Source organism: Arvicola amphibius, chromosome 2 (genome assembly GCF_903992535.2).
Source record: "Arvicola amphibius chromosome 2, mArvAmp1.2, whole genome shotgun sequence".
Taxonomy (NCBI): Eukaryota; Metazoa; Chordata; class Mammalia; order Rodentia; family Cricetidae; genus Arvicola; species Arvicola amphibius.
Window position 1 is genome coordinate 21,819,799 of NC_052048.2, and position 26,487 is coordinate 21,846,285.

Sequence of the window (26,487 nt, forward strand, 5' to 3'; positions counted from 1 at the left end):
TGAATGACAAGCGCATTCCCAACTGAATCATCTCACCAGGTCCCAAAAAGACTTTTTAAACATTTGTTTTTATTGTTACTGTATGTGTGTGTGTGGGGGGGGTATGAACACAAAAGTACAGATGCCCGTGGATTCCAGAGGCACTGGACTGCTCTGGAGCTGGAGTTACGATGGCTGTGAGCAGCCATCTGGGTGCCGTGAACCAAACTCAGGTCCCCTAGAAGAGCAGTAGGCACTCTTAACCACTGAGACATCTCTCCAGGCTCCCAAAAGCGTTTTTTTAGTATTAATAAAAAGTAGGCTGGGCATGGTGGCATATCCTGTAATCTGATGACTGTGAGTTAGCTAACTCGCCTGGGTTGTGTACAAAGTTTGAGGCCACATGGACTATAAAGTAAGACATTATCTCAAATAAATAATGAAATAAAGATGACTAAACAAGAGCCCCTTCCGCCAAGGAGGGAAGGAAATTGGGGAAGCACGCCGCAGGGATAGTGGATGATCACTTCTCAGGTGACTCTTAGATGACCCTCCAAACATTCAAGGAGACTCAACAGCCTAGCTGAGCCAGGAAAAGGCCACATGAAGGTGGCTTGCTTTCTGCCAACCGAAGGTCAACTGAATGGCTATCACATGCTGCTCTCTACCAGCTGAGCTTTTAGACAGGAAGACACAGTTGTAGGTGTGTCCATCCTGCTGCCCTTTGTTTGTTAGCAAGGCATCATAGACAGCTGGGAGCGCTAGTGAGCGGCAGTACCTGGCACACCCCCAGAACTTACCCTCTGGGTCTGTACGCTTAAGGGAAGGGTGATGCGGTGACCAGGCCTTGATCTCTTCATAATTCCTAACGGGCCAGAGGATGTGACTTCATCCTCAGGTTATTTCATTAGCCATTGTTCAAAACAATCTAAACTAAGACCAAGAGGTGTCACTGGACAGGGTCCATGGCAGATACAAGCAGCAAAATCCAAGAGAGACTATGAAGTTTGAGAGGAAAATCCCAGTCGGATCTGAGACCCAGGAATCAGAAATATACACAGCACACACAAGAAGCCAAGTCCAGATACAGAAAACTTTAATCAGCAATTGTGGAAACAATACACTCAAGACATTAAATAGCAGAATTCTCCATTGTCACTGCCACCACCACCAGTCTAGAAATAAAATGATCCACTAATCTCAACTGTTCCTGGTGGGAGATAAAAGATTTAGGAAAATGTTTTCCATAAACACAATTCTTTTTACCCCAAGTCTAGACTCCACACAGGGAAAAGACAAGTTTGCACTCAATGGGATTTATTCAGCCACCTCTGTAACACAGCTCATCTCTATGTAATGGCTTCCCTTACTCTTCCCTCCCACCGGACTCAATGAGCAGAGGAAACAATGCTCTACTATACATTTATCAGACAAAACAAGTAAAAGTTTAACACGAGTGAATTCTATATTATTATATTTAAAACATGTATCAAAATCACATCTTTCCTGTAAAAGGGGCTGGCAGTCCAGCAGCAATGCAGTGCTGCCTGATGGCCGCCCTAGGACGTGCCCTGCCTTCCTCATGCAAACCAACGAAGGAGACCGATGGTACAGGCTGCCTGCTTTCTCAGTCACCTTCACACGGACACACAAGTCTAAAAGGAAACAACCCCAACTACAACAGTCATTCAAGTATTGAGAGAAGTGTGCATGGACAACGGGGGAGATGCCTAGAAAGAAGAGGGGCTCCAATACTTCACATGAACTTAGCTAGCAGAGACTGTTGGATCCTGAATGCCGAATGCCTCTAACAATGGTTCTGGTGAGCAGGTAGGCAGTCTAGCCAATTCGCCTCCAGGCACTGCTGCAGTGACCACTGATGGCTTTAAAATGTGTCTTTTCTTAAACCAATAGTGGACCTACACATTGTAGCCAGGAAGTCATTGCTGCCAGAAAGCTCCCGAAGGATGTGCACACAGCTTCCCGTGTGTTGTTTATGTGCCCACTGTGCTGTTACACATATTCGGGGCTATAAGGAAAATCTGGCGATATCCAAGATGAAAGATTCGCCATCCCCAATCATATTCTACACATGCATTCATTCTTTCTAGGTGCTTCCCAATTCAAATGGTAGAAGAGAACAATGCAGGCATGGGCTCTAGACACTAAATTGTGCTCACTTTCTCTCAGCCAAAGCTGGATGGGACAACAGAGACAAAGCGCAGTGTTAAGAGTTAGGACAAGGTTCTGGGTGAACGGCTTGGGGAGTGATCTTTCCCATGAGGAACCATGGAAAAAGCAATGAGAAGACAATCAGACAGGCAGCTCCTTGTCTAATACTTAAACACCTAGACAGCACCACGCCTGGGTGTTGTCTCACCTCTGCTAGAACACCGACGAGCAAGAAGCTGGTGCTGTCCACTTCATCTTCAGGACAGCAAAGCAGGTAAGCGGAGAGGCACACAAAGCCATGAGCACAACTCTAAGTTGGACGGCTGCTCAGGTGTTGGAAACTGTCAGTCACTACTCTAAAGAGACCAGACTTCTTCCCAGCATCCCATACTCTCCACAATCATTCAAAACAGAGATACCCAACTACTAAGACATGTGGATTTTAGGGATCACCATGGAACAGCTATAGGTGTGTGTGTTGGGGGAGGAGAGCATGGACAGACACAGATAAAGCCTCTTAGGAATGATCGATCACTGCAGGGCCTGGAAAACGAAGAGAAGATAAACATTTTGGGGGCAGGGACCACAGAGCAATGGGGGCTGAACTGTGAGCCAGTGACCATGGGCAGCCGTGGTCAGCTCACCTGTGGGAGGTAGGTGAGAATGGTGTGAACTGCAGCCCTCTGTCTTCGTCTCTCTTCTGCCAGCTTGGCTGCCAGCATGGCAGACAATGTCTTTGTTTCCTTCTTCTTGGAGCACCCGGGGCTGCTTCAGGGTTTTAAATGCTCCCCCCCCCCCACAGAAGACCAACAAAGGGACATGCTCACTGACAGACAATAAAGTCAAAACTCAAGGGCCAGTTCTCCAAATGGGGAACACAAACTATAATCATCTGACCTGATCACAAACATGTGAACTTTAAAGACCGCCTGGCTTCGGTAATGAGACTCAACCCATTTGGTTTTAAGTGGCATCTCTCATTGCTGTATGTTAAAATGGCAACAGTATTGGTCTTAACAAAACTGTAACTGACAGAAGCAGAACAACACATAACCAACCTGACAGCTGGTACTTCTTTATATATGGAGCCGCATCTTTCCTGCATCTCTTTCAGAAGTATCCAATATTTATATTTAGCGGCTAGAAGACAGGGGGCCAAATCCGCCTGCAATGAGAGAGCAAAGCTTTGACCAGAGCCTAGAAAGCGGGGTCAGTGAAAGTCTATTAAGTACTCGGGGTAGATCTGGTTGGCATCAAACACCACAAAGATCTTTGGGTTCCAGGTGTCATCCACACAGCTGTCATACAGATTCACATAGCTCCCGTCTTTGGAAGGAGGTCGCATGTATTTGGAGTCTCCGTTTATGTAATCCCCAATTAGTACTCGAGCAAGAAACATGGATTTATAGGTTCTGAACAGATGTCGCTGCTGCACGCTGACCCCGTGAATCTGGAACGTGTTACCATGCTTGATGTCATCTTTGCAGAAGCGACTGGAGTATGCGGCATCTCTAGCAAAATAGGTTCCTGCAACGGAAAGGGCCAAAGTTACTTAGGAGAGAAGACGAAATGCAGGGGACAACATTCTGACTGACAGGAGAACAGACGCGGGTCATACCACAGGGACAGATGTGGGACCTCCTCCTCTGCACACCTAAAAAACAGGACACAATTCCCATGCTTACCACATGAGGCAACTATGGGTGTACCAGGCTTTATTAGTGCCCTCCTGTGCCTTGGATAAATTAAGTGCCACACTTGTGTTTCCCAGAGAGTTTGCAAAGAAATCCAATAAACAAAATACAAAACCATCCTATGGTGAGAAGTGCAGCAGGTTTGGATTTCACTGGAGGTCATGCTTCCCAGCTGTACCCATCCTCAGCCTGTGCCCTGTGGCCCTCACCCAGCATCCAGCCAAACTCTGCTCTACCTGAGAGCTCACACCCAAGAAGCTGCAGCTATGACATGGGGGCAATCCAAAAGGAACTCCAGAAGCGGGAATGAAGTTCTGAGACGGTACACAGTTGTGCCGTGGCTCTTCAGTCTCCCTGGGCCTGAGTGTCACAGACTTAGTCTTCTGGGAACTTGGTGCTAACGAGAGGTGTGGGACTTAGAGGAAATTAGAACCACAGGCCTTCCTCATACTTCTCATGGTCTAGCTGCCAGGAGGGGCCAGTTCACTTTATACGACATGCTCTGCCATGATGGTCAGACTCAAAATAGGTTCCGCAGTGCCAATGTAGCATAGGCTGAAGCGTCTGAAATTGTGAGTCTAAGTGAATCCTTCCTCTTCTGAAGCTGTCTCAGGGTTTTGCTATATTGTAAGAGGAAACTAGCGAGCTCATTGTTCCTGCCTGAGCACTCCAGAACACTGCCAGTTATTGTCATGAACACTCAATAAGACAGCCAACTCTCTGGAAATGTTTGACACAATCAATCAAGTACCTACTTCTAAGAAATTGGGACATAAATGGCAAAGTCGCATAACCACCCAATATTGATAGAACTGGTATCGGACTTTTCTGAGCTCTCACAGCTGAAGTAAGCAGCTTTATGGTAATTATCCTTAAATTAATTCACTGCTTCAAAATTAGCTCCTCCTAATCTTAAATGGGAGTCAGCTCTCTTGCTGGAAGTGAGGCACAAAGGATGGAGCATGAGAACAAATGCCTGCCTGCCCCTTACCCTCCTCGGCTCTCTCCCTACCTGCGTGAGGCATGCTGCAGAGAACCAGGACATGAACAACACTAGAAATAAGGTGGAGTTTTGTCCACCTTCCCCCTTCAGTGCTTGCTGATATTCTTACCTATCATTTTCTAAAGCAAAACAACAAAACACCAGCCACTAGTCATTATACTGGAGTGTAATTAATGTGTTTCTATCACTCTGTGCTTTCGCTATGGAGCAGTTCCCTGTGAAGGCTCATCCATGGCAAGGGCTGACTCAGACACCACAAATACTACAAGGCTTCTCTAACATGGAGCATCCTATCAGGGTGATGGGAACCCAGGGAACTGTTGAATATGGCAGATGTGCAAGTCTCGCTTCCACTCTGTCTGAAGCCTATAGGCTGGTAACTTTTCATCACGCCCAACTCTGAATCACAAAGCAACCAATCTTCCCTAAAGAGCGGGCACTCTCTTCTGTGACTGAAGCTGGACCTGAGATTCGGATGTTACCTTTTCCAAAGACAGCACCGTGTACACCATTAATTCTCCAGTCAAAGTTGTGAATGCAAATGGCCTCCACAAACTCACTGCTGGTGCCATGGAACAGCATCTGCTCATTGATCTGGGGGACGCCTCTCTTTTTCTTGAGCTGAGCCTTCTTCCTAAAATCACAAAACATCCGGATACAAAAACACAGAAAAATACACTACTGAGTGCTATTTATTAATTTAAAAGGTTAAAGGTCAAAGTTCAAAAGAAAAGGTGAAACAGCAATATAAATCATATAATGTAAATAAGTAGACAGAACAATTCTAGCAAAGAAATTGTTTCAACTGCTCTTGGATACATAAAGATCATATGACAGCGATCAGCTAGGTGTGGTACTTAATGCCTGTAATCCCGAGGTACAGGAGACAGAGACACAGCTGGGTGGGCCGCTGTGGTGCAGCCTTTAATCCTAGTGCTTGGGAGGCAGAGGCTGGTGGAGCTCAGTGAGTTCAAGGTCAGCCTGGTCTACAGAGGAGTACCAGGACAGGCTCTTGGAAACCCTGCCTCGAAAAAACAAAACAAAACAAACAAACAAAAAAGAACAAGAGTCAGAGACAAAAATGATCAAGAATTCAAGGCTATCCTAGGCTAAAAAAAAAATGAGGTTAGCTCAGGTTGCATGAAACTGTTTCAAAAAACATACAAACAAAAAGAACAAACCGAACAGTATAGCTAGCATTGAGACTGAAGGCTGAAATCATATCCAAAAAGACTGGCATACAGCTCCATGGTAGAGTGCTTGACTGACACGCAGGGAAGCCTGGGCTCCAGCCCAGCACTGTGGAACAGAGAGGAAAAGAGAGGATGGAGAAACTGATCGTCTAAAGCAGCTGAGCAGTACAGATAGCTGCAGACGAGAATATAAACAGATAATACAAAGCTCTTAGATATTTAGACAAAGAATTCTGTCTTTGAGCTGGAAACACATTTTATTCTGTCAGCTGACTGAACCGGGAAGTTTTAGAAGTTTTAGAAGCATCAAGTTCCAGTTTACCATTCTTCTCAGTGAATACACACACCTTCAATGTGTCAGAAATGAGGAATGGCCCTATTAGTAACAGAAAAGACAAAACCAAAAGCTAAAAAACTTTTACAGAAAAATAGGTACTTAGTTATTTACATATGAAAATTAAAAGTAGGAACCAGGTATGGCAGAAGTCGTTTTTAATTCCAGCACTTGGTAGGCAGAAGCACGAAGATGTTTGTGAGTTTGAGGCCAGCCTGGTCTGCATAGTAGGTTCTAGTCCAGTCGTGGCTTCCGAGTGAGACCCTGTCTCACAAAAACAAAAGTTAAATGTAATAAACTAAGTCTAGGTGCACTGTAAATATAAAAGATACTAAGTCCAAATAGAATATTTTAAAAATCAATGTATTTTGCAAAACAATACTGTTTACTATATAGATATGTATATCCATGAAGTAAAAACACAAAACTACAGGCAAAAGAACATATCCATTTGAGAAATAAGCCTCAATAAGCAATGGGATGAAATAAGCCTCTATCAGAGAGATGTATGATAAAGACAATGAGCCAAGTATTGGAATGTCAAGTCTGATGATGGGACTGTGGGGTTTGACAGCTATTTGCTGCATTTTGGGTTTTGAAATGCTTCGCCTAAACATCTCTGCTAGCTCACCTGAGCTGTGCCCAAGCTTCTCCTTAAGAACATACTGCATGTAAATACAAAAGCACACTCAGAAGTGGCATTTACAATTTTATAATTCTAAAGAGCAAGGTCCAATAGGAAGGCTGAGGCACAGAACTCTTCTGTAGTCTGAACCATGAATGGACAGGAGAGCAGCTTTCTGGAAAAACCTGGGGTTGCTTCACCCCGTTCCAGTGTGGAGGACTTGTGGCTGGATCACTCTGTGATTAACACTATTGGGCATCCATCCCAACAGCGAGCTAGAACCCACCTCCACTTCCACTGACTGGCCTATGCCATTCCTCAACACACAACAGCTCCTCTCTTTTATAAGATAACTCCATAGATAACCACCCCCCAAAAAGCTATGAGCTTTGTTCCCTAGGAAATACACATAATCCCCCCAGCTTTTCCTCACTCTTTAGTAAAGCTTCCAGCCCCTTCTACACAGCAAACATCTTTACTTAACCAGAATGTGCTGGATACCTCTTAGTTTACAAATGCAGGTAGGGAGCAGATCCCAGCACATCTAGCATCAGACACTTGTGTGACCAGAAATACCACACTGGGAACGGTGCCATCAAATGCCTTCCATACTATGTGCAGTCAAATAAAATTCTCAGGGTTTTTCAAATCAGACCGCTCCCAGCTAATCATATCTGAGCAACTGACAGGTAAACCTAATGCTTTCACATATTTCAGCTTCAAATGTAAAAATTAATTAGCAAAGTAAAACACCCATACTAGAAATTGACAAATTTTATCAAAACAGGCAGCTAAAGCACATGCATCCAAGTGGTGACAGCAATGAAAATGCATATTCCTCAGAAGTCATTTAGCAATATTTATCAAATTTCAGTGCATGGGCTTTGATCTAGGGCAACTGTCTTTCCAGACCACTGCTCATATTAGAAAGACATGCGCCAAACGGCTCTTTCATTCAGTTTTCCACTAAGAAATCCCTAGTTTCTTTTTCTATGACTGTGTGTATTAACTGTCTCACTGATTTTTAACAATGCACATATAATTCCCACTCAGAATTCAAGCTGCCTTTTTTTTTTTTTTTCCGAGACAGGGTTTCTCTGCAGCTTTGGAGCCTGAACTGGAACTAGCTCTTGTAGACCAGGCTGGTCTCGAACTCACAGAGATCCTCCTGCCTCTGCCTCCCGAGTGCTGGGATTAAAGGCGTGCGCCACCACCGCTCTCAAGCTGTCCTTTCCTTTCTGGTTTTGAATCTTTCCTGAGTGTGACCAGCAAACCTACACTCATTTAAGTGCCTGATAACACTGAGGGGATGAAGCAGCAAGCAAGCGTGACATTAAAGTTTCTGCAAAAGGCCTCTAGCCATTTACTTTGTACCATCGCTTGGAACATACTGTTTCCATCGTAAGAAACTTTCTCAACTGCTTTAGAGAGGCCAAGTTAAATTATCCAAAAGGCTTTCCCATACACCACAATGGTAAACTTATTGAGTATGGTATTCATTAATCCGTATCATGGTTGTTTTGTTAAAGCAAATACCTGATTAATACATTTACTTCTCAGATCAAGTTATTGAGCTGTAATGACTAGATTCCATTCTAAAAACTAAGATATTTAGGGCTAGAGATGGGCTCAGAGGCTAAAAGTACTTACTGCTCTCACAGAGGACTCAGTTTCTGGTCCTAGCACCCCACCAGGTGATTCAAAGTCACTTATAATTTCAGATCCAAGTGCTCTGATGCCCTCTGGCCTCAGAAGGCTTCTCACACACGTCATTACACCCCAGACACAGGTTAAAGGGAATCGTGGCTTGGAATGTGCATCTTACAGGTATTAGAAACCATGGGGTAAAGAGTCATGTAAATATGTCACTGTGATTGGCTGAATATAGAAGCTAACTGGTCAATAGCTGGACAGTTAGGGGGAAAGCGAAACAGAGACTGCTAGGAAGAAGAAGGGCGGAGTCAGAGGAGTTAAACTTTCAAAAAAAGACCTAAGATTGCAGTAAATGCTTCCCAACTTTGCCCACCAAATTAGACCATAGTCTCTTCTCAATCTACACAAAGTGCTGTGGCACCCAGCTCTCAAAGATGTCTCAACAGCCCCATCCTCTAAGGATCAAGGTTCCAAAAATCCCAGTATCTGGCCCATACACTGTCTCAGAGCAGCAGTGCCTCCATTCTCTGGACTAAGGACATTCACCTGGGTTTAGACCAGTGGTCTTCCATTCTAGATGAACATCAGAAACACTGTAGAACCACGGGTTCTTAGTCAGTGGATCTGGATTAGGTGATGGATCCCTCTACCTGTTAAAAGAGTCCCAGAGAGGGCTCTGATACACAGCCAGGTAAGGCATCTGTGCCTGGTCAAAGCCCACTTCCTCATCAAGACAGGGCTCTCACTGTTCTAACACCCTGGCTACTCTGACTGCTCCAGCCATCTCTATCTTGCTGTTCTTCCACGTTCCTCTCAAGTAAGTCCCATGCAACTCCTCTTGACTTCTCCAGACACTCACAGACTCCACCTTCACCTTCGGCTTAACCTTCAGTGTGGGAAATCCTATGGTTCCCGGCTCTTCTGTTCTACTTCCCACAGTGGCCACTTAAGTTTCTCCTTTTTCTATCCCTTTTATCTACATCTCCACAGTGCTTCACTCTATTAGGTGACTTCACTTATTTGCCATGGAAACTGAAAGGATTAAGGAGTCTGTGGGCTAGCCAGGCTTTCGTCTCTACGTAAGTCTAACTGGACACGTGTCTACCTCTTCTCTGACACATGGCCACTGAATCTCATGTGCTTAATCCATCAACTGCCCATCCCCCTTGTCCTGTTTTCTCACCTCTCCTTTTCTATAAGTCTCTTCCAATTATAATGTTAACCATTAAAGAACTAATAATAATAATAAACCCCAATGAAACACTACTCTTCTCCCTACCCACTCCTCATTCCCTCCACCTCCCAACGCCAAGCTCCCTAAAAGAGTTGCCAACCTTCACTCATCTACACGACACGACAGACTATATTACCTTCCCTTTCGTCACAGTTTGGTGCAAACCCCAAGGACATGCCCAGTATGCATCTCCCCTGGCACTTCTTCAGGATGCAACCCTGCAGTTCACCCCTCTGGTTCCATTAGCTTCTGCAACTCCACACTCTACTGCTTTCCTTAGGTTTTCTTTCCTCAGCTCATCCTCTCCAGAGTTTGGTCCTCTTTCTTTTTTTCTTTTTCTTTTTCTTTGGTTTTTTTTCAAGACAGCATTTTTATGTGTAGCCCAGGCTGTCCTGGAACTAACTTTATAGATCAGGCTGGCTTCAAACTCATGAAGATCCACCTGCCTCTGCCTCCCATGTGCTGAGATTAAAGGCGTGTACCACCACCGCCTGGCTTTTTAAAAAATATTATTATTTATTTAAGTGTGCATGTGTGTATGTCTGGATATATGGATATACCTGAGGTTAGGGTCATCCCCTGGAGCTGGAGTTACAAGCAGTTGTAAGCTGCCTGGTGTGGGTGCTGAGAATTGAACTCGAGTCCTCTGTAAGAACAATATAGGCTCTTAACCACTGAGCTATCTTTCCAGCCCCTGGTCTTCCTCTCTTAACCCAGACTCTCTTAACCCAGACCCAGACTCTGGTCATCTTATCATTCCTGGTTGCTACCCTCCTGTATCTTCTGGCCTTCATCACTAGTCTAGGTCAATTTCCTGATGCAATCAAAAGTGTCTCCTCAGATGTTCCTGGTAGGAAAAACGCAGATGAGTCACTACTTTAAAGCTTCCTACAGTACTGCCTGGTGAATTATCATTCTAAACACTCTGCCTCTCCACCCCATCCCCAAGTTTTAGACGTTCCACCATTTCAGAAAAAAACAAAACAATAAACATGACCAGTTTAGCTTACAAAGGGCTGCATGAAAGACACCTGCTAATTTTAATTTATGGCTGGACAATCTGACTCAGAGCTATGGAGGGAAGTTGCAGTCAGTGGCACTATTAGCTCCTATATACTGGCTTCTTGGCTAGGTTTCTAATGCTACTCACCTAATGTTCTTCTATTTGAAAATCTCTGAATTTGCTGTGTTCCAATTTTTAGATAAATTTTGGCCCATAATGCGATGCCCTCTTCCCCCTAGCCCACGTCTAGCATAAATAACACCAGCTTTAGGAAGCTCTCCTTAGTACCCACATTCACTACACACACCCTCCTTTAGGGCAAGGGTGAATCGACACCCTCACTTTGTGTTCCCAAGATAACCTATGCTCACCCATACACCTCGGGTCAGCAGTGGCCTGGTTCTTTGACCTACAGACCTACACCATCAAATCCCAAGTACCTAGAATACTGCCTATCACAAAGTGAGGGCTAAGACTACTTGCTGAGAAGAGGAAGGAGGGAAGTAAGAAAGGAATTATAATACGCAGCAGGGTGGACTCACTCTGGGCCTGGCTATCCATATGATGAGTCACAGCTCGCATGCCAATGAGACCGGTGAGGCTATTTTAGCTCTGCAGGGAGATGTCAGAGTGACAGGCTGCCTATACCACAAGCCTCAGTATTTTGCACTGTTATGGCAGGTGTCTGTGGGTTGACATTAAGGAAGATCACAAAGGGTATAAACCAAAGAAAGTCTACTAGATTCTTGTATTAAATGGCATAGGACTCAGCACTCTATTGTTATGTTTTTCCTGAGAGCTCAGAAGTCTGAAGGAGACCAATATGAACTCTAGTTCAGAGGCCTGAATTAGAATAATAATAACAGGGGCTGTAGAGATGGCTCAGCAGTTAAAAGTACTTGTTGCTCTTACAGAGGACCTGCTTTAGGTTCCAGAACCCACATGGCAGCTCACAACCACCTATAGCTGCAGTTCCAGGGAATCTGACCCCTCTGACATTCATGGGCACTAGGTGTGCATGCGGTGCACACATGTACAAGCAGGCAAAAACTCATACACACAAAATAAATACATCTAATTGTTTAAAGAATAAACTGAATAAAACCTTCTAAATTTAGGTAAATTCAGTGACTGTCAGAAATATAAGATTTTTGGTTGAATACTCCAGACTATAAAAAGCACAAGCTGACGAGCATAGGCACTGTTATTATAACTTCCTACAAGGATAACTGGAACAAACTGAGGCCCAGAGAGTTGGGACCCCATGGGAGAATTCCATATACCATTACTGTGATGGTTAGCTTTGATTGAGGACTTTGCATAATGTAGAGTCACCTGGGGATGGAGTGTCAGTGAGGAACAGTTTAGGTTAGGTTGGTCTGTGGGCATGCCTTTGAGGAATTTTCTTGATTAACTGGAATGGCCCATTGTGGGTGGCACCATTCCCTAGGCAGGAGAATTCGGTTAAGAGTAGAGAAAGCGACCTGAGCATTAGCAAGCATTCATCAGCGCAGGACTGGAGGGTGGATGTGGCGTGACTAGTCGCTTCAGTACGCTTACCTTCCTCACCACCTGGACTTCCCTGAAATGATGGACTGTAACCTGGAATTGTGAGCCAAATAAACTCTTTCTCCCTTAAGTTGTTTTGGTCAGGATATTTTACCATAACAACAGGAAACAAAACTGTAAAAATCACCAAAGGAAAGTCAGTCTAATTCTCAAGTATATGCAAATGAAATGGGGGACAGGCTGGGAATGGCCTTAAATACTTTCCGATAATAAAGCAACAATCATGCATGGTTAGTCTGTTTTGGGCACATGTTTATTTGTTTGATTTTTTTTTTTTTTTGAAACAGGGCCTTACCATAAAGTAGGGCAAGCTGGTCTCAAACTTGCTCTGTAGCCCTTGAACTCACAATCCTCTGCTTTAGCTTTCTGTGTGCTAAGCTAGCAGGTGTGTGCCTCCTCATCTGGCCTGTGCAGCAAACACCGATAGATGTTAGGATCACAAGCACACAGGGCTTATTACGGTAGAATTCTACTTTTGTGTTAATATGAAATTTTTCTGAATAAATCATTAAAAGTTTGTAATAAACTGAGTGGCACACGCCTTTAATCCCAGCACTGAGGAGGCAGAGGCAGGTGGATGTCTGTGAATTCGAGGCCAGCCTGGTCTACAGAGTGAGTTCCAGAACATGTTCCAAAGCTACAGAGAAACCCTGTCTCAAAAAAACCAAACCAAACAAACAAAAAACCCAGAAAATAATAAAAATACCAGAAATCAAATCTCATCTACAAATTTTTTATGTAATATATTTCAGAGAACCACTTATTTAAGTATTATTACAAAAGTAAAACATAACAAGTTAATTTGGGTAACAAGCTTTAGGTAACAAGCTTTATTTTTAGGTTAAAGGCACACAGAGAAAACTAACAGTCATTTCTAACTTATATTTAGTAATAAATAGAGATTGTTAAACCCACAGCATAAACTCCAAGTGAAGCAAGAAATAGAAATTTGAAGGTAAATTTTAAAGTGTTCTTTCAAACAAAATAAGCAACGAGCTACAGGAAGGATAGTGTCAACTGAGGTTTCTAATGCAATCTAAAGGGCTGAGGCAAGCAGCCTTGCAAAGCTAAAGAGCTCCATCTCAACCAAGATGCAGTCTTGGACCTAGCAAAGATAGAGCTCTCCCACTGTGCTGACTGAATGTATCCCAGAGAAGACCTTGCCTACTCTCTGAGGACAGAGACGAGGGCAGAGGCCAGCAAGGGCTGGAGAGATGGCTCAGTAGTTGAGAGCACTCAGTGCTCTTGCAGGACCCACATAGTGGCTCACAACTTCTGTAAACTGCAGTACCCAGGGACAGAATGCCCTCTCTGAACTCCTCAGGCACCACGTATGCACATGGTGCACAGACAAACACACAGGAAAAACAGTCATACTCATGAAATAAAATCAATGTAAAAAAAATTAAGGCATGGCAAGAGAAGAACAGCTTGTCTGTGGCTGAAAATGAAGCCAGCTAAGCTCTGTGTGGAGCCGTCCCTGCAGTCTGGAAGAGTGAGACAGGGAGGAAAGAGGGACAAGGAGCCCACTCACCTGCAAAAGAACTCCCATAAGTCTAAGTTTTGAATCCTTTGAATCCTTTTAATTCGGTTCCGATCCATTGTTTTACCAAAGAGACTGGCAACTTCGTTATATTCATGTGTTTGGTTCTGCAGGGAGACCAGCTGGGAGAAGAAGTTTGCAGAGTTTAGCAGTGGCCTTCCCATCTGCCCCTGGGATGGCTGCCGGCCTGCCCTACAGTCATCTGCTCTCACCTGGTAGGGAACTTCCGTATTCACGTTCTCCCAGTGTGTTGGCATGGGGATGGCCTCATTTTCACAGATGTAACTTCAAACAGCAAAAGACAGAGCAGAGTATCAGAAGCGGGTTATAATTAGTGTTGGTGGTTTCGCCTTTTCTCCGCGGCTGAGTTTTCTGTTTGCAAAGTACTTATGACAAACATGATAAAGTTTAGCCTTTGGCTTCACTTAGAAATATTTACTGAAAGTCTACTTTCCTAACTTTTAAATGCTGAATTATAAACTTTGACAGGACTATACAAATCTACATAGCTTCAACACTTCAGAAACCATTAATTCAATTTCTTTTGTTGAGATTTCTATAAAATGTGAAGAAAATTTTAGCCAAAGAAAGGAATTTCTAAGAAAAAGTAGGCTGATTTAAAAGAAAATCTAAAGCGTTTATTGATATTTGTACTGAATAAAACTGGAAAGTCTACCAGTTATTGCTGTTTTCCAAGATGGTCCAATCATCCCCACCCTCTGTCCTCTATGACCTAACTCAGCCCTCTTCTCTGCCTTCAGTTTCCTTAGACATTGCCCCCTGACTTGCTCAGTGCAGTCACACTTGGCAGCAAATCTTTAAAGGCCATACAATATGGTCAAGCCATAGGACGTAAACAGCAAAATGCTAAGACAGGCACAATAACCTTCCTTGGAAATTAATAACCTTCAAACCTATCCTTAGCTCATTTTTGCCAAACTTCGTAATTCTTTTGGAAAAAAACAATATAATATACAATTCTTAAAAGATTTTATTTGCATGTGTGTGCATCTGTGTACAAGTGTGCTACATATGTCCATGTGACTGCAGAAGGAGAAGAGGGCACCCAATGCCCTGGAGCTGCAGCCACAGTCAATTGTGAGCTGCCTATGTGGGTGCTGGAAACCACTCAGGAAGGTCTTCAGTGCACCAGCAAGTACACAGTGGGAACCTTTCCTCCTGCTGCAGTCAGGGCTCTGGTCAGCTCTGACTCTTCACTCCTTCTCACAGCTATCTCTACACCCAGGTGTCCTTTATAGCTCCCTTAGGTTCAGAAAGCCAAGTTTTGATCAACACAAACCGGCAACACAAAGCACACATTTTTGCCCTTATGTTGTTTTGGTCATTTAATCAATTCTTACTCTGATCTTTATCAAAATGTATCAATATCCTCATTCCCAGGGTCAAGGGGAATCCCAGCACATGGCAGACACTCAGCTAACATGCAACAAATAAATGCCTCCTCTGTTACACACACACACACAATTCCATCATCTGTACATGGACAGGGGAGCAAAAAATAATGTGCAGCCCAGGCGCAGGGAAGGGGGAGCTAAAGTGGAGCATCTTCCTTAGGCCTCTTTTAGTCACTACGGGCCTGACATGTCACCTAGGGACTGCCCAGTGGGGCTCTGCATTGGTGTAGGAGCAAAGTGGGCTGTTCCCTAGGATTCTGGGCCCAAAACAGAGACAGAACTAGAATTTATTTAAATGCTTGCTTCTGGTGATACTTAGCTTGCTTCCAGCAACCTCTTCAGAGTCACGCTCTTCCATTTTTGAATTTCAGTCAGTTTGCTAACAAAGGAGTCTGGCATAAATTGATATTTTTCTTCATCATGTGTATTATTGTAGGAATATTCAAATTGTTTTAGGAGAGTTCTAGAAGAACTTCAAATATTATAGGAATTATTATTTAAGTTAACTTCAACCCTGAGTTGCCCCCCATCCCACTTTGTCCAATGTATCTTTCATCTATGGGGGAAAGGTTCAAATAACTTGTTATGGACCCACAACCTTGACAGAACATACATTGGCCAGGCTTGTGATGAGTGCCCAGTGCTGCCCTACATCTAGCCTTTCTGCATCAGCTCCTGACCTTCATCCCCTTAGCGTTCACACTTAACTCCTCCCCTTTCATTACAGCCTCAATTGCTGTCCTCTGCTGCTTCCTCCCCCTGCTCCTTCTGTTTTTGTTGTATAGTTTGTATAGCCTGGGACAGAAGAAAATGCTTGACCCCAGCATGGACTTTCCACCAGCTTCAAAGGGATACCAGCTATAGCAACACACAGATGTGAAACTCTTCCCGCTATTGTGTCTTTCCCCCAGAGTACACTCTTAGGAGATAAGAAATGCATTCCATTCCTGGCACTGCAGAATGCATACATGATGGAGGAAGTAAGAACATAGTCTGTGTCCCACAGATGCAGGAAAGCCTTTATTATCTCTTAAGTCATGATATTAAAATATCAGCCAAATACCTTGAGAAAGGAAACTGAAAGCATTTCTCTCCTTGCTAGTTCCTTCAGTTCCTTTCTCTGCAGCTCTTTGAAAGGTGCATGAGGGCATTTCTTACAATTCACACACTGTCATTTTGTTTCCCAGCTGGATCTTAATTCTCTGAAGAGAAAGAACTCAACGTTCACTTGAGGAATCATTCTAGAAAATGGGAGACACACTCTTAAAGTGCTCCACTTGTTTTCCATTCCTATGCGCGACAGGTGTGTATTTACCTTTGACACACAACAATCCTTTTTTTAAGTCTATATGGCAAAAGTAAGCAAAAGGAAAATGGACCCAGGGAAGATGCACTGCTGTCCCTCTAGTCGATGTGGACTGGCATTGTAGCTCAGAGCTGCCCAACGGGGAGCTACATCAGTGCAGAGGCAGACCACGTGGGCAGTTCTCTAGGACTCATGGTCAAATACCTGGAATGTTCTCTGACAGTATGTCCAGTTCAAATTCAATAGGCCATTTTAAGGGTTTGAAACAAAACCCACATGGCATCTTGTAATTATCATGCACACTGGTCTAAGAATTGAAAAAATATATACATATGACAAGAGAGAATGGAAGGAAACAATGGCAGAAGACAGTGATTATTTAATCAGCAAATAAGAGGTTTTATATTGCAAAAATCGCTATTAGTTCATGAGATGAATGTTAGTCTACCTGGTTTTCTGCCAAAGAGTAAGAAAGTGGGGAGAGGGGAAGCCCACCCCTCGTGCTACCCCATTTACCATACCTGAAGGCACTGATGGAGAAAGGAGCCCTTTTTACTAGGCGTTGTTTTCCAGTGACGAGGTTCATCTGCTTCATTTCTGAGCACAAAGAGACAGATCAGATGAGCCACAGAAACACACAGTGCTCCGAGGTCTCATGCACGTGAGGAGCCACAGTACAGGGCAGTCATGCGGCTCTGGGAGGAGAGGACGGCCAGGTAGTTATGATCTTTCACCATCGACCTATTTATCATGTTGTAAAGGTGCTAGTGCAGGGGCCCTGCTTCTTGATCTAAGGCCACACCAAGATGCTCACCTCACACCCTGCTCCACACGCATCACACCTCAGCTAAACTGACACTAAAATACAAGCCCAAAAGCGGCCAAGTTAAGAGCATAGAATGTCATCATACTAAATCTTCCACTGGATTTGTTACACGGAGAAATGCACTCTGGGTTCCCTAAGAATTTGGAAATTAGAGAGGGATACATTCCCATGTAACATCTGCACAACTCACATAATTTCAACAATGTGTTTCTTTAGTCATCTTTTAACTGCACACCTAAACCAAAGAAAAAGGAAAAGAACCCAACCAGAGACAACATGTATTTACACACAGTTCCCGGTGAAGGGCCGCTATCTAGGTAGCATCTTCTGCTGCACCGCGGCCTTGGCAGTGTTTACCAGGTCCCGTTTAACCTCCCAGTCAAGCAGTAAATCTTAACAAATGTCACTGCATTTGTCAAACGTGTGCTCTGCCACTCCTGCATTCTCCTAGACACGGCACGCTAGGGAACTGCCACCATTCAAGGAAAAGCAAGATCACCTTAGGACCTGGCACAAAACCTGTGGAGTCATCTTCACAGCTGTCTCCTTTGCGTTTACTTTCCATGTCGTTCAGAGAGAGAAGCTGGACAGTGGCAGGATGACTGGGTTAAAGATCCTCCAACAGTGTATGGAAAACGCTAGTAGCTGCACCTTAAAACATCACCATTTATTCATTTATGCCGCATACCACTGTCATAATTTAGTAAAGATTATATATATAATCTCATGTAGGCAAAAATGGCCTGAACACATTATGTCGCTGACGCGGGCCTTGAAGTTGTGATCCTCCTATCCACATCCTGGGTGTTGGGATTACAGGCGTGCACTACCACACCTGGTTTATGCTGTGCTGGGGTTTCATGCATACTGGGCAGGTACTCTACCAAGTGAACTACATTCTGAGCATCTACAAAAATATTTTGAATTAATCTTTTTTCCTGACAGGAATCTCCCAGAGAGTATAGTTCACTAGTGAATATTCTTAGTCAGAAGTGGCCTGCTGAATTACCTACCACACACTTCAACAAATGGCATCCCCTTTACAAGGCCTGATTTGTGTTAATCATACTCTGTCTGTTCTGCCACCAAAACTGTGCTTGTGTACAACACTAGCGCAGAACACAGCAACATCTACCAAACACCTTCTGCTGGAACAGAGCACCAATGTCAGCATGCCCTATGGGGAGCCGGCTTGCCTAATGCTGGCTTTGAAAGTCAGGATTAATTGATAGTAAAAACAGAATTGTTTTCACTCTTCTTAAATTTAATGTACTCATCTGTTCTTTGAATCATTCTTGATAATCAGCAATTACAAGAAAATCAAGTTTGGTAGATGGTATTTTTAGCTCTGTCTATACCGTCCCTGAGAACCCTTTACCACTTCTGGGAAGCATTTCAGACTTACACTCCATCCTCAGCACATCAGCACCACCACGGTCAGAAAGACACAACTCAGCAACGGGACAAGAATAGCTAGAAGACCAAAGTGCAGAGTGACTAAAAGTGAGCGGTTATTAAGAAGCTGCCCCATTCAAATCTCCTTTGCCTCAAAGCCATCAACAGTGGGTGACAGCAGCCTGGAACTTACAGAGTGAATCCAACAGTGTTTCCATGAGACACGTGATAACATGACCCCACATGGTGGGAGGAACCCAAAGAGGCATGGGTCTAACTGAAGCTGATCTGCACATTAGCTGGGCTCATCTAGGAAGCAGCATCCTTTCGAGAGGCAGCCATCTAAGCAAACCATCAACAGGAAGGTCACCTGGCTTCACTTTGGTCTTGAAACAACCACCAGCTACCAGTGACTTCCTCATCATTTAATATCAGTTTGATGTTTAAGGTAAAAAGGTTCCCAACTCCAACCAATATCCAGGGATGTAGTGCCGAGTAAAATAAGCGCTGTAAGTTAGGCACAGCAGTCCAGGCCTGCAATCCCAGCTGCTCCAGAGGCCGAGGCAGAAGGATTGTGAGTTCAAGACCAGTCCAGCAATACAGCGAGACCTCATCTCAAAAATCAAAACATAAAAGAGCTATAAAGAGCATTACATAAACTCAAAACACACAGCAACACCACGTATGTTAACACACATGAACACAGAACATGCTTTTATAAATGGCAGTGCTGCTCAAGAGTCTAATAGTGCAGATTTACAGAGCTCCTTTTGCATAGAGCGGGAGGATTTACTTCATGCTTCAAGACATCTTGGCTAATCCTGAGCTGCAGACTGCACTGAGCCAACAGTCTAGGAATATTCTAGAAACACACAACTAGGAGGGGAAACATACCTGAAAAGTCTATCTTGTAGCTGAATTTGGAAGTAGTAAAGGAAATGGAGCCACAAGGGTTTGTTTTGAAGCTTTTTTCGATATCTTCACTGCTAACTGAACATTGAATGTTGGTATCCGGCTTTAAGACAAACCAGAGAGTTGCATTTACCAGCTGTTCACAGTAATGGGTTGGCCACAGAAGTGGAGCTGAGGTCACGTGACAGAGAACAGATGAATGAGGGTGCCTACTGCCTCCTCTCTACCTCCCCCATACACAGGGAGCACAACCAAGCCTGCACGTGGAAAATGATTAACGGCGTCCAGGGGAAAACAGCGACTGTTATGATAGGCTCTGCCAGAGCCGTCTCACATATTACCACGAGTTTCACAACTTATCTAATGACTGCACTAAGTGGCTCAAAGTAAACCTTTCACCAGCCTGGTAACCATACAATGGGAGAAAAAAAAAACCCAAACTACAAGTTCTTGTGTGGGGGTTCAAACCTCAGTTAAACTCTCTTGGCAATTTGGACCAAGCAAGTGAACTTTCTGAGCTCCCTGTCCTCCCACAGAAGATGGAGCAGTGCCATCGCTTCAGAACTGCTGTGAGGACATACAGGGCACACACAGCACCTAACGTCACACCCGAGCTCCTCCCTCCCTATTGCCACCAGATCAGACCTGGATGTGCTTGTATGTGCCGAGTCCACCCAGGCATGCTGTCTAAGCTCACCACTGCTTCTAAGAGGTCATTGTCAGGGGAAGAAACAGACTTCTAGCTACACTGGTGTCCATCAGGGCTGGAACCTTCCAGAGCTCCATGAGCAAGAGTCTACACAGTGGCAAGCCCTTGCCTGTGAAGTCTGGGGTGGGGTACCTGAAACATGTGCCACTTGCCGCATTCTGCCAGGTAGAACCAGCCCCACTGTGTGTCCGAGGTGTCCATGTCATCCACGTCACTCTCCATCTTCTTGGGAAAGAGTTCCTCTGTCTTGTGAAACATCTCCTGGAGAGCCAGGGAGAGGTGGAGGAGGAAATACCCATTAACGACCAATGTGCTTTCTATGGACCATTCTACTTCATTACCAGGAACCAGATTCCAATGTCTCCCCACAGTGACACCTGACAGCTATCTGCACCGTGGCCCCGAAGATAAGCAACTCAAAATGTTAGCGCTGCTTAGCACATCAGGCTGATGATCCTCCTCGGGAGGGATAGGTCAGTGCCCACGAAGCCCCAAGAAATAATTCAACATTCGTTTGTGAATTTGTCAGGTACAACTACTTAAGATCAGATGTATCTGTTTTTCTATTTCAAATAGTCATCTTATTTAATGGCATAAAGAGACATTTCTAAAATATGTGAGGCCTTTTAAAAAAAGCTATAACAGTAAAGAATACTATAATAAAATTTTAGTTAAAATATAGCTATACTTTGCTTTCATAAACACATGGATATACGCATGAGCATGTGCGTGCACACATGTACACAGGACAGAAGTCTGAGTAGATAAAGCTGTTGCAGTGTCTTCTAAGCACCAAGATGCTGAGAGTGTATGACAGCAGTGACAACAATCTGCTCTCACTAGGGGTCCAGTGATGGCCTAAGAACCACAGGGATAACTTACTTAGGCTTAACAACAACCTATATGATACAGGTACTCCTGACATAAATTAGGAAACTGAGGCACAGCAGTCACACAAGGGGGAAGTTAAGCTCAGGCAGAATGGCCACAGGACCTGTACATGTAGGTCACACATACTGTTTTATGCTTCATGACCAATAGGTTTTATAATGTTGACTAGAGCATTAACTCATATATACCTAATCTTCGAAAAAAACTGATGTTCTTGGGTGGAAATTGTGATAAAGTCACCAGAAAAGGGACCAAGTGGTTAATTTAATTTCACTTGCAATTTGACTTCCTATCATCATTCTCTAAAGGTTCTTAAATAATTCATTTAAATGTGTACAACTAGTCCAGTCTATTGCCATACCACCCTGAACATGCCTGATCTCCAAAGCTGGGAAGGGTCAGACCTAGTTAGTACTTGGATGGGTGATATCCAGTCTAGACTACAAGAGACAAGCTCTGGAGCTTCTTACAAAGGGAATGTGGAAAAAAACAAAGCACTTTCTGGGCACAGTATCACATGCCTTTAATTACAGCACTTGGGAGGCAGAGGCAGGTGGATGGATCTCTGTGGCTCAAGGACAGCGTGGTCTACACAGTGAGTTCCAGGTCAGTCAGGGCTATATAGAGAGATCCTGCCTCAAAATTAATTAATTAATTAAATAAATAAATATGTACAACTAGCATATGACTTGCTAAAAAGTCAGAGTACTTATGTTGAAGACTTGTTGGCCCATAACACTTTTATCCTCAACATTCTTTACCTTCCTTTTCCAGAGTTAACCAATGCTATCACTTTACAATGCATCTCTTAGGGGTGTGGTGCATGTGTGTGCATTGTGTGTGTGTGTTGTAGAATCTTGTATATACACATCTACACTGGTAATATGGCTAGAACACTCTCCCTTATACCTTTGTTTTTTAACAAAGAATCTGTATTTCCTGATAAACTGAAAAATATTTGTATGCCACTGTATAAAATGTAGGAACTGTGTAACCCAGGATAAGTTCCCATTATTTTGTCTAGCCCACATTCTCCCACACAGCAGAAACTAAAATTCCTTCCTCACTTGGGGTTGGGATGAATACCTGAGCTCCGTGAAGGGGCTAGTTAATTTTGATTTTTTCATTCATGTCCAGCAGCTTTCCAAGAAATACTTTTCTGATTATGTCCTTGTTTTCACTCCTTCATGTTTTACAAGTTGACTAGCTGTTGAGAACAACAACAACAACAACAACAACAACACCAGAGCAGCCTGGACTGGGCTCCAGGTTAGAACACACTATTTACCTTCTGTGCCTTAAGTGGATAATAAAGACGATGACTTAAAATGTAGACCCAGCTGTGCGGTTAACTAGCCCGAACGTCCACTCTCCTCTCCCAGCACTCCTCACACTGGTTGGCCATTTCACTGTGAAGGAATAAGAAAGCAAGCCAGGGGACACAGGCTTAGTTTTTGTTTGGAAAACACCCTGAAAAATTGGAAAGACAAGCTTGAAGCAAATAGCTAAGACAGAACTGGGCTGTGGGTTCTGTATTTTCTCTATCAGAAAAGGAACAGGCAACAGAAAGGGTCCCTCTATGGCTACAGCACAGTGTGTTCTGTCCTTTGGCTCTGTCCCTGAGCTGTCACTGCAGGCCAGTCTACAAGCAGGCACTGGAGCCCAAGTCCCAGCTACTGAGGCTGAGACAGGACCAGCATTTGAGTCCAGTTCAAGGCCAATCCGAGAAACACTGAGGGAGAAAGGGAGGAAGAGAGGAAGGAAAAGAGAACAGAAAAGGGGGGGGGGAGGGAAAAGAGAAAGGGAGAGAGGAAAGGAGGGAGAGAAAGAGAGAGAGGAACTCTCTGTGATAAATAGCTTTGACTGAACTTTAACTAGGTAGGCCAATTCTTGGTCACACTTTACACTATTTCTTTTCCTCTATAGTCTCATGTACAGGAGAGAGAAGTCATTACTTTCCAGTTAAAGACAGGGAAAATACAAAACAGAAAATAATATAATTATTTTGTCTAGAATCAGGGTGTGCACGTACAGTAATGAGAAGATTAAAGAAGCCCTGAGGGTCCCATCTCCCTCCAGGTGTCCACCCTAGGCCTCATTTCCACCTACAGCCAGTCCTCCTTCGCTGCCAAGCTTCACAGATGCACTGGCTTTCTTTCAAACAATTCATTTCATACCACAAAAGCCACAGCATCTTCTATAGTGTGCTTCCTCTCCAAAGGAATGGCTATTTTGTATAATTTGTCTCAAAGAGAAAACTGGCTTAAATAAAATAATTTAAAATGCTGTCACTATAGTAATGATGGTTCACTCTAGTTAGGACACACCCACAGGTAATCAAAAGAACACGTGCAAGTTATCCAACACGGAGAAGGCATTTAATGCACGTTAGAAAGGGCCTGTTCATTTACAATGCCACATTCGGCCTGACTTTCCTCTTTCTAACTGGGAGGAAACGACGCTTCCTGTGCAGAAGGCTGCCAAGGAGAAACAGCCAGCACCAAGTGGTAAAGCATCCTTCTCGTTTTCAAATGTGCGTACAGGTGGAGCCCGTCTCCAAGGCCATCCTTATTAACGAAGATCTGTAATCACAGCACCTGGGCACATTCCATCTGAATCATGCAACTGAAAAGTAACAGGAAAGATGAGTTCAAAGTCAAATCCTGGTTCATATCCCAGAACACAATGCTGCATTCTAGCCTTATCATTTCTAGTGAGAGTATTACTACATAGTTATTTTATTAGCATAAGCATACTTGAGGAAGTCATACTTGGAGATGAAGGCATCTTTGCCTCTCTATAAAGAATTAGCACTGAGTCTCATGGGCTGAGGCAGGATAAGGCAAGTTCAAGGCAAGCATGGGTATTTTAGGAGACTCTGTCTCAAAACATACACATGTACATACACATACACAAAGTAACGTTTTGTTTATTGCATTTTGTGAGCATGCATGTGCCACAGCACACATATGTCATGGCAAATATGGGGCGGGGGGTCATTAGACAACTTTTGGAAGTCAGTTCTCTGTTTTCATCCCAGGGATGGAACTCAGGTCATCAGGGGTGTAGGTGTGTGTGTGTGTGTGTGTGTGTGTGTGTGTGTGTGTCTATGTGTGTGTGCACATGCATGTGTTTCCAAAATCTGCTACAAAGCTGATAAGGGGCGGACCTTCCAGACTAACAGGATAAGAAATTCTGGAAGTGGACCTTCTTCCCAGAAGATCAGCCTTTCAACTAGTAAAACTCTTCAAAATCGTTTAACTCTGGAGTGTGCACTTAGGGGGTTCTACAAATGACAGAATACACACAAGAAATGTCCTGCTGGCTCTTCTGTGTGCGGCCAAAGATGGGGCCCCTGTATCCCAGGTTGAGGAAGGGCAGACTGCTGGTATTCCTCATCCCCCTCAGTCCATGAGGCAGAAGTTCTATTCCAGACTCTCCCACCCAGAGTCCACTTCTAGGGCTGCTAACTCCCTCACCTAGTGTCCTCTCAAGGAGTAGAATGTCACCTTGGGAAAAGAGGGCTTCCACCTGAACTGCAGATACCCTGACACAGGAACTCTGGCCAAGGGCAAATGGACACAAGGAATGAAGGCCACATCGCAGCCTGAGAGAGCAGCTCTATTTGGAAGAGACAACAGAGGACCCGAGGCTAAGGGAATTCGGAGAAACAGTGGTCAGCTTCACGAAAACCAAGGAACGTGAGGCGTGGACAGAAGTGAATGGCGGAGATGGCAGAAGAAGTGACAGGAGACAGCAGGGAAGAGCCTCTTGATCAGTCACTGCTGGACGTGAAAGGGCTGTTAACAGCTCTGAGCTTGTACCCATCTAGGAACAAACAGCAAGACACTGGGCAGACCTGAAAATGCTCCCACATGACAGATGTGCCCATCAACACAGGAAGAAACATGAGGCGGGCAAAGGGCTTCAGCATCACTGCTGATAAACACTGACTACACAGGAAGCTACTCTGGTTCATGGGCAAATGCTGCGAAGCAGGAGTTGATTTTTTTTAATTTTTAAAATTTTGTTTATTACTTAGTGTGTGCATATACCTGCACATGTGTGCCATGGCTCAAATGCTCATGGCTGAGGACAACTTTTAAGAGTCACTTCTCCCCTTCAACCAAGTGCCTCCCGAGGGTAAACTTCAAGCTTGGCAGCAAGGATCTTTACCCACTTAGCCATTTCACCGATCCCAAGAGCTCATTCTATAAGTTAGCTTACACATAACAGGTTTCATTATGGCATTCTGATAGCCCAGTCACCCTCAGCAGTGTGGAAGACGATAAGCCCACCATCATGTCCTCTCGGGAGTGATCCCAAGAGAGACCTCTGCCAGACAGTGGTGGCGCACACCAGTAACCAGCACTCAGGAGGCAGAGACAGGTAAATCTCTGTGAGTTTGAGGCCAGCCTGGTCTACAAGAGCTGCTACACAGAAAAACCCTGTCTTGAAAAACCAAGAGGAAAAAAGGAAAACCTACTTCTGGATAAATATTAATATAGCACCCCACCAAAAAAACCCAAACCTCACTCAAACACAACAGCAGCCTCTGAAGAGTCAAAGCCTGACTACCTAGGGGATTCAGCACAGCTTTCAACCCATAACTGTCAACCTGAAGTGCTGCCCGAGCAGTGAGGACAAGAGGAGAACAGTGTGAAGAAGGCTACATTCATACATAAGTTCAGCCAAGTAACCAAAACACACAGCGATGGAGCCCCCGCTATGGCAGCCACCAAAAGAGGTCAGATCAATAAAATAAAATAATTATTTTTAGAGACGGACACGGTTTTATTTGCCCATGATCCCATTGTTATGGTAAACGTAAAATGCTGCGGATCCCCAAGTGGCTGCAGCAGGCCACGAGTCCCAGGCAGGAGTACAAGGAGGTTCTGTCTCAAACAAATTAATTACTTTAATTGAATACCCAGGTTTCTACAAACATACAGAGAAAGGACCAAAACCAGGGCAATTAAAACTGAAAATGTCTAATCAAATAGAGACCATCCCTAAAGAGATGGTGACTAC

At 44.1% G+C, this 26,487-nt stretch overlaps 1 protein-coding gene across 13 annotated transcripts in view; it reads right to left on the reverse strand.

Annotated features, from left to right (window-relative positions):
- Positions 1-1,058: 1,058 nt before the first annotated feature.
- The window catches only part of Parp11 (poly(ADP-ribose) polymerase family member 11), a 35,608-nt gene continuing 10,179 nt past the window's right edge, over positions 1,059-26,487 (reverse strand). Inside the window, exons 2-9 of one of the 13 annotated variants that reach the window (XM_038320031.1) lie at positions 22,745-22,865; positions 20,698-20,826; positions 19,839-19,959; positions 17,245-17,320; positions 14,215-14,287; positions 13,994-14,124; positions 5,331-5,482; positions 1,059-3,678 (exon numbers count right to left, since the gene is read on the reverse strand). In XM_038320031.1, the coding sequence (XP_038175959.1) occupies positions 3,362-3,678; positions 5,331-5,482; positions 13,994-14,124; positions 14,215-14,287; positions 17,245-17,320; positions 19,839-19,959; positions 20,698-20,823 (996 nt within the window). In that variant the 5' untranslated portion in view covers positions 20,824-20,826; positions 22,745-22,865 and the 3' untranslated portion in view covers positions 1,059-3,361. Of the gene's footprint in view, positions 3,679-5,330; positions 5,483-13,993; positions 14,125-14,214; positions 15,890-16,480; positions 16,620-17,244; positions 17,321-18,048; positions 18,201-18,954; positions 19,795-19,838; positions 19,960-20,697; positions 20,827-22,542; positions 22,647-22,744; positions 22,866-26,487 lie in introns of those variants that run through there. The other 12 variants (XM_038320032.1, XM_038320036.1, XM_038320041.1 and 9 more) reach the window with 12 other exon arrangements.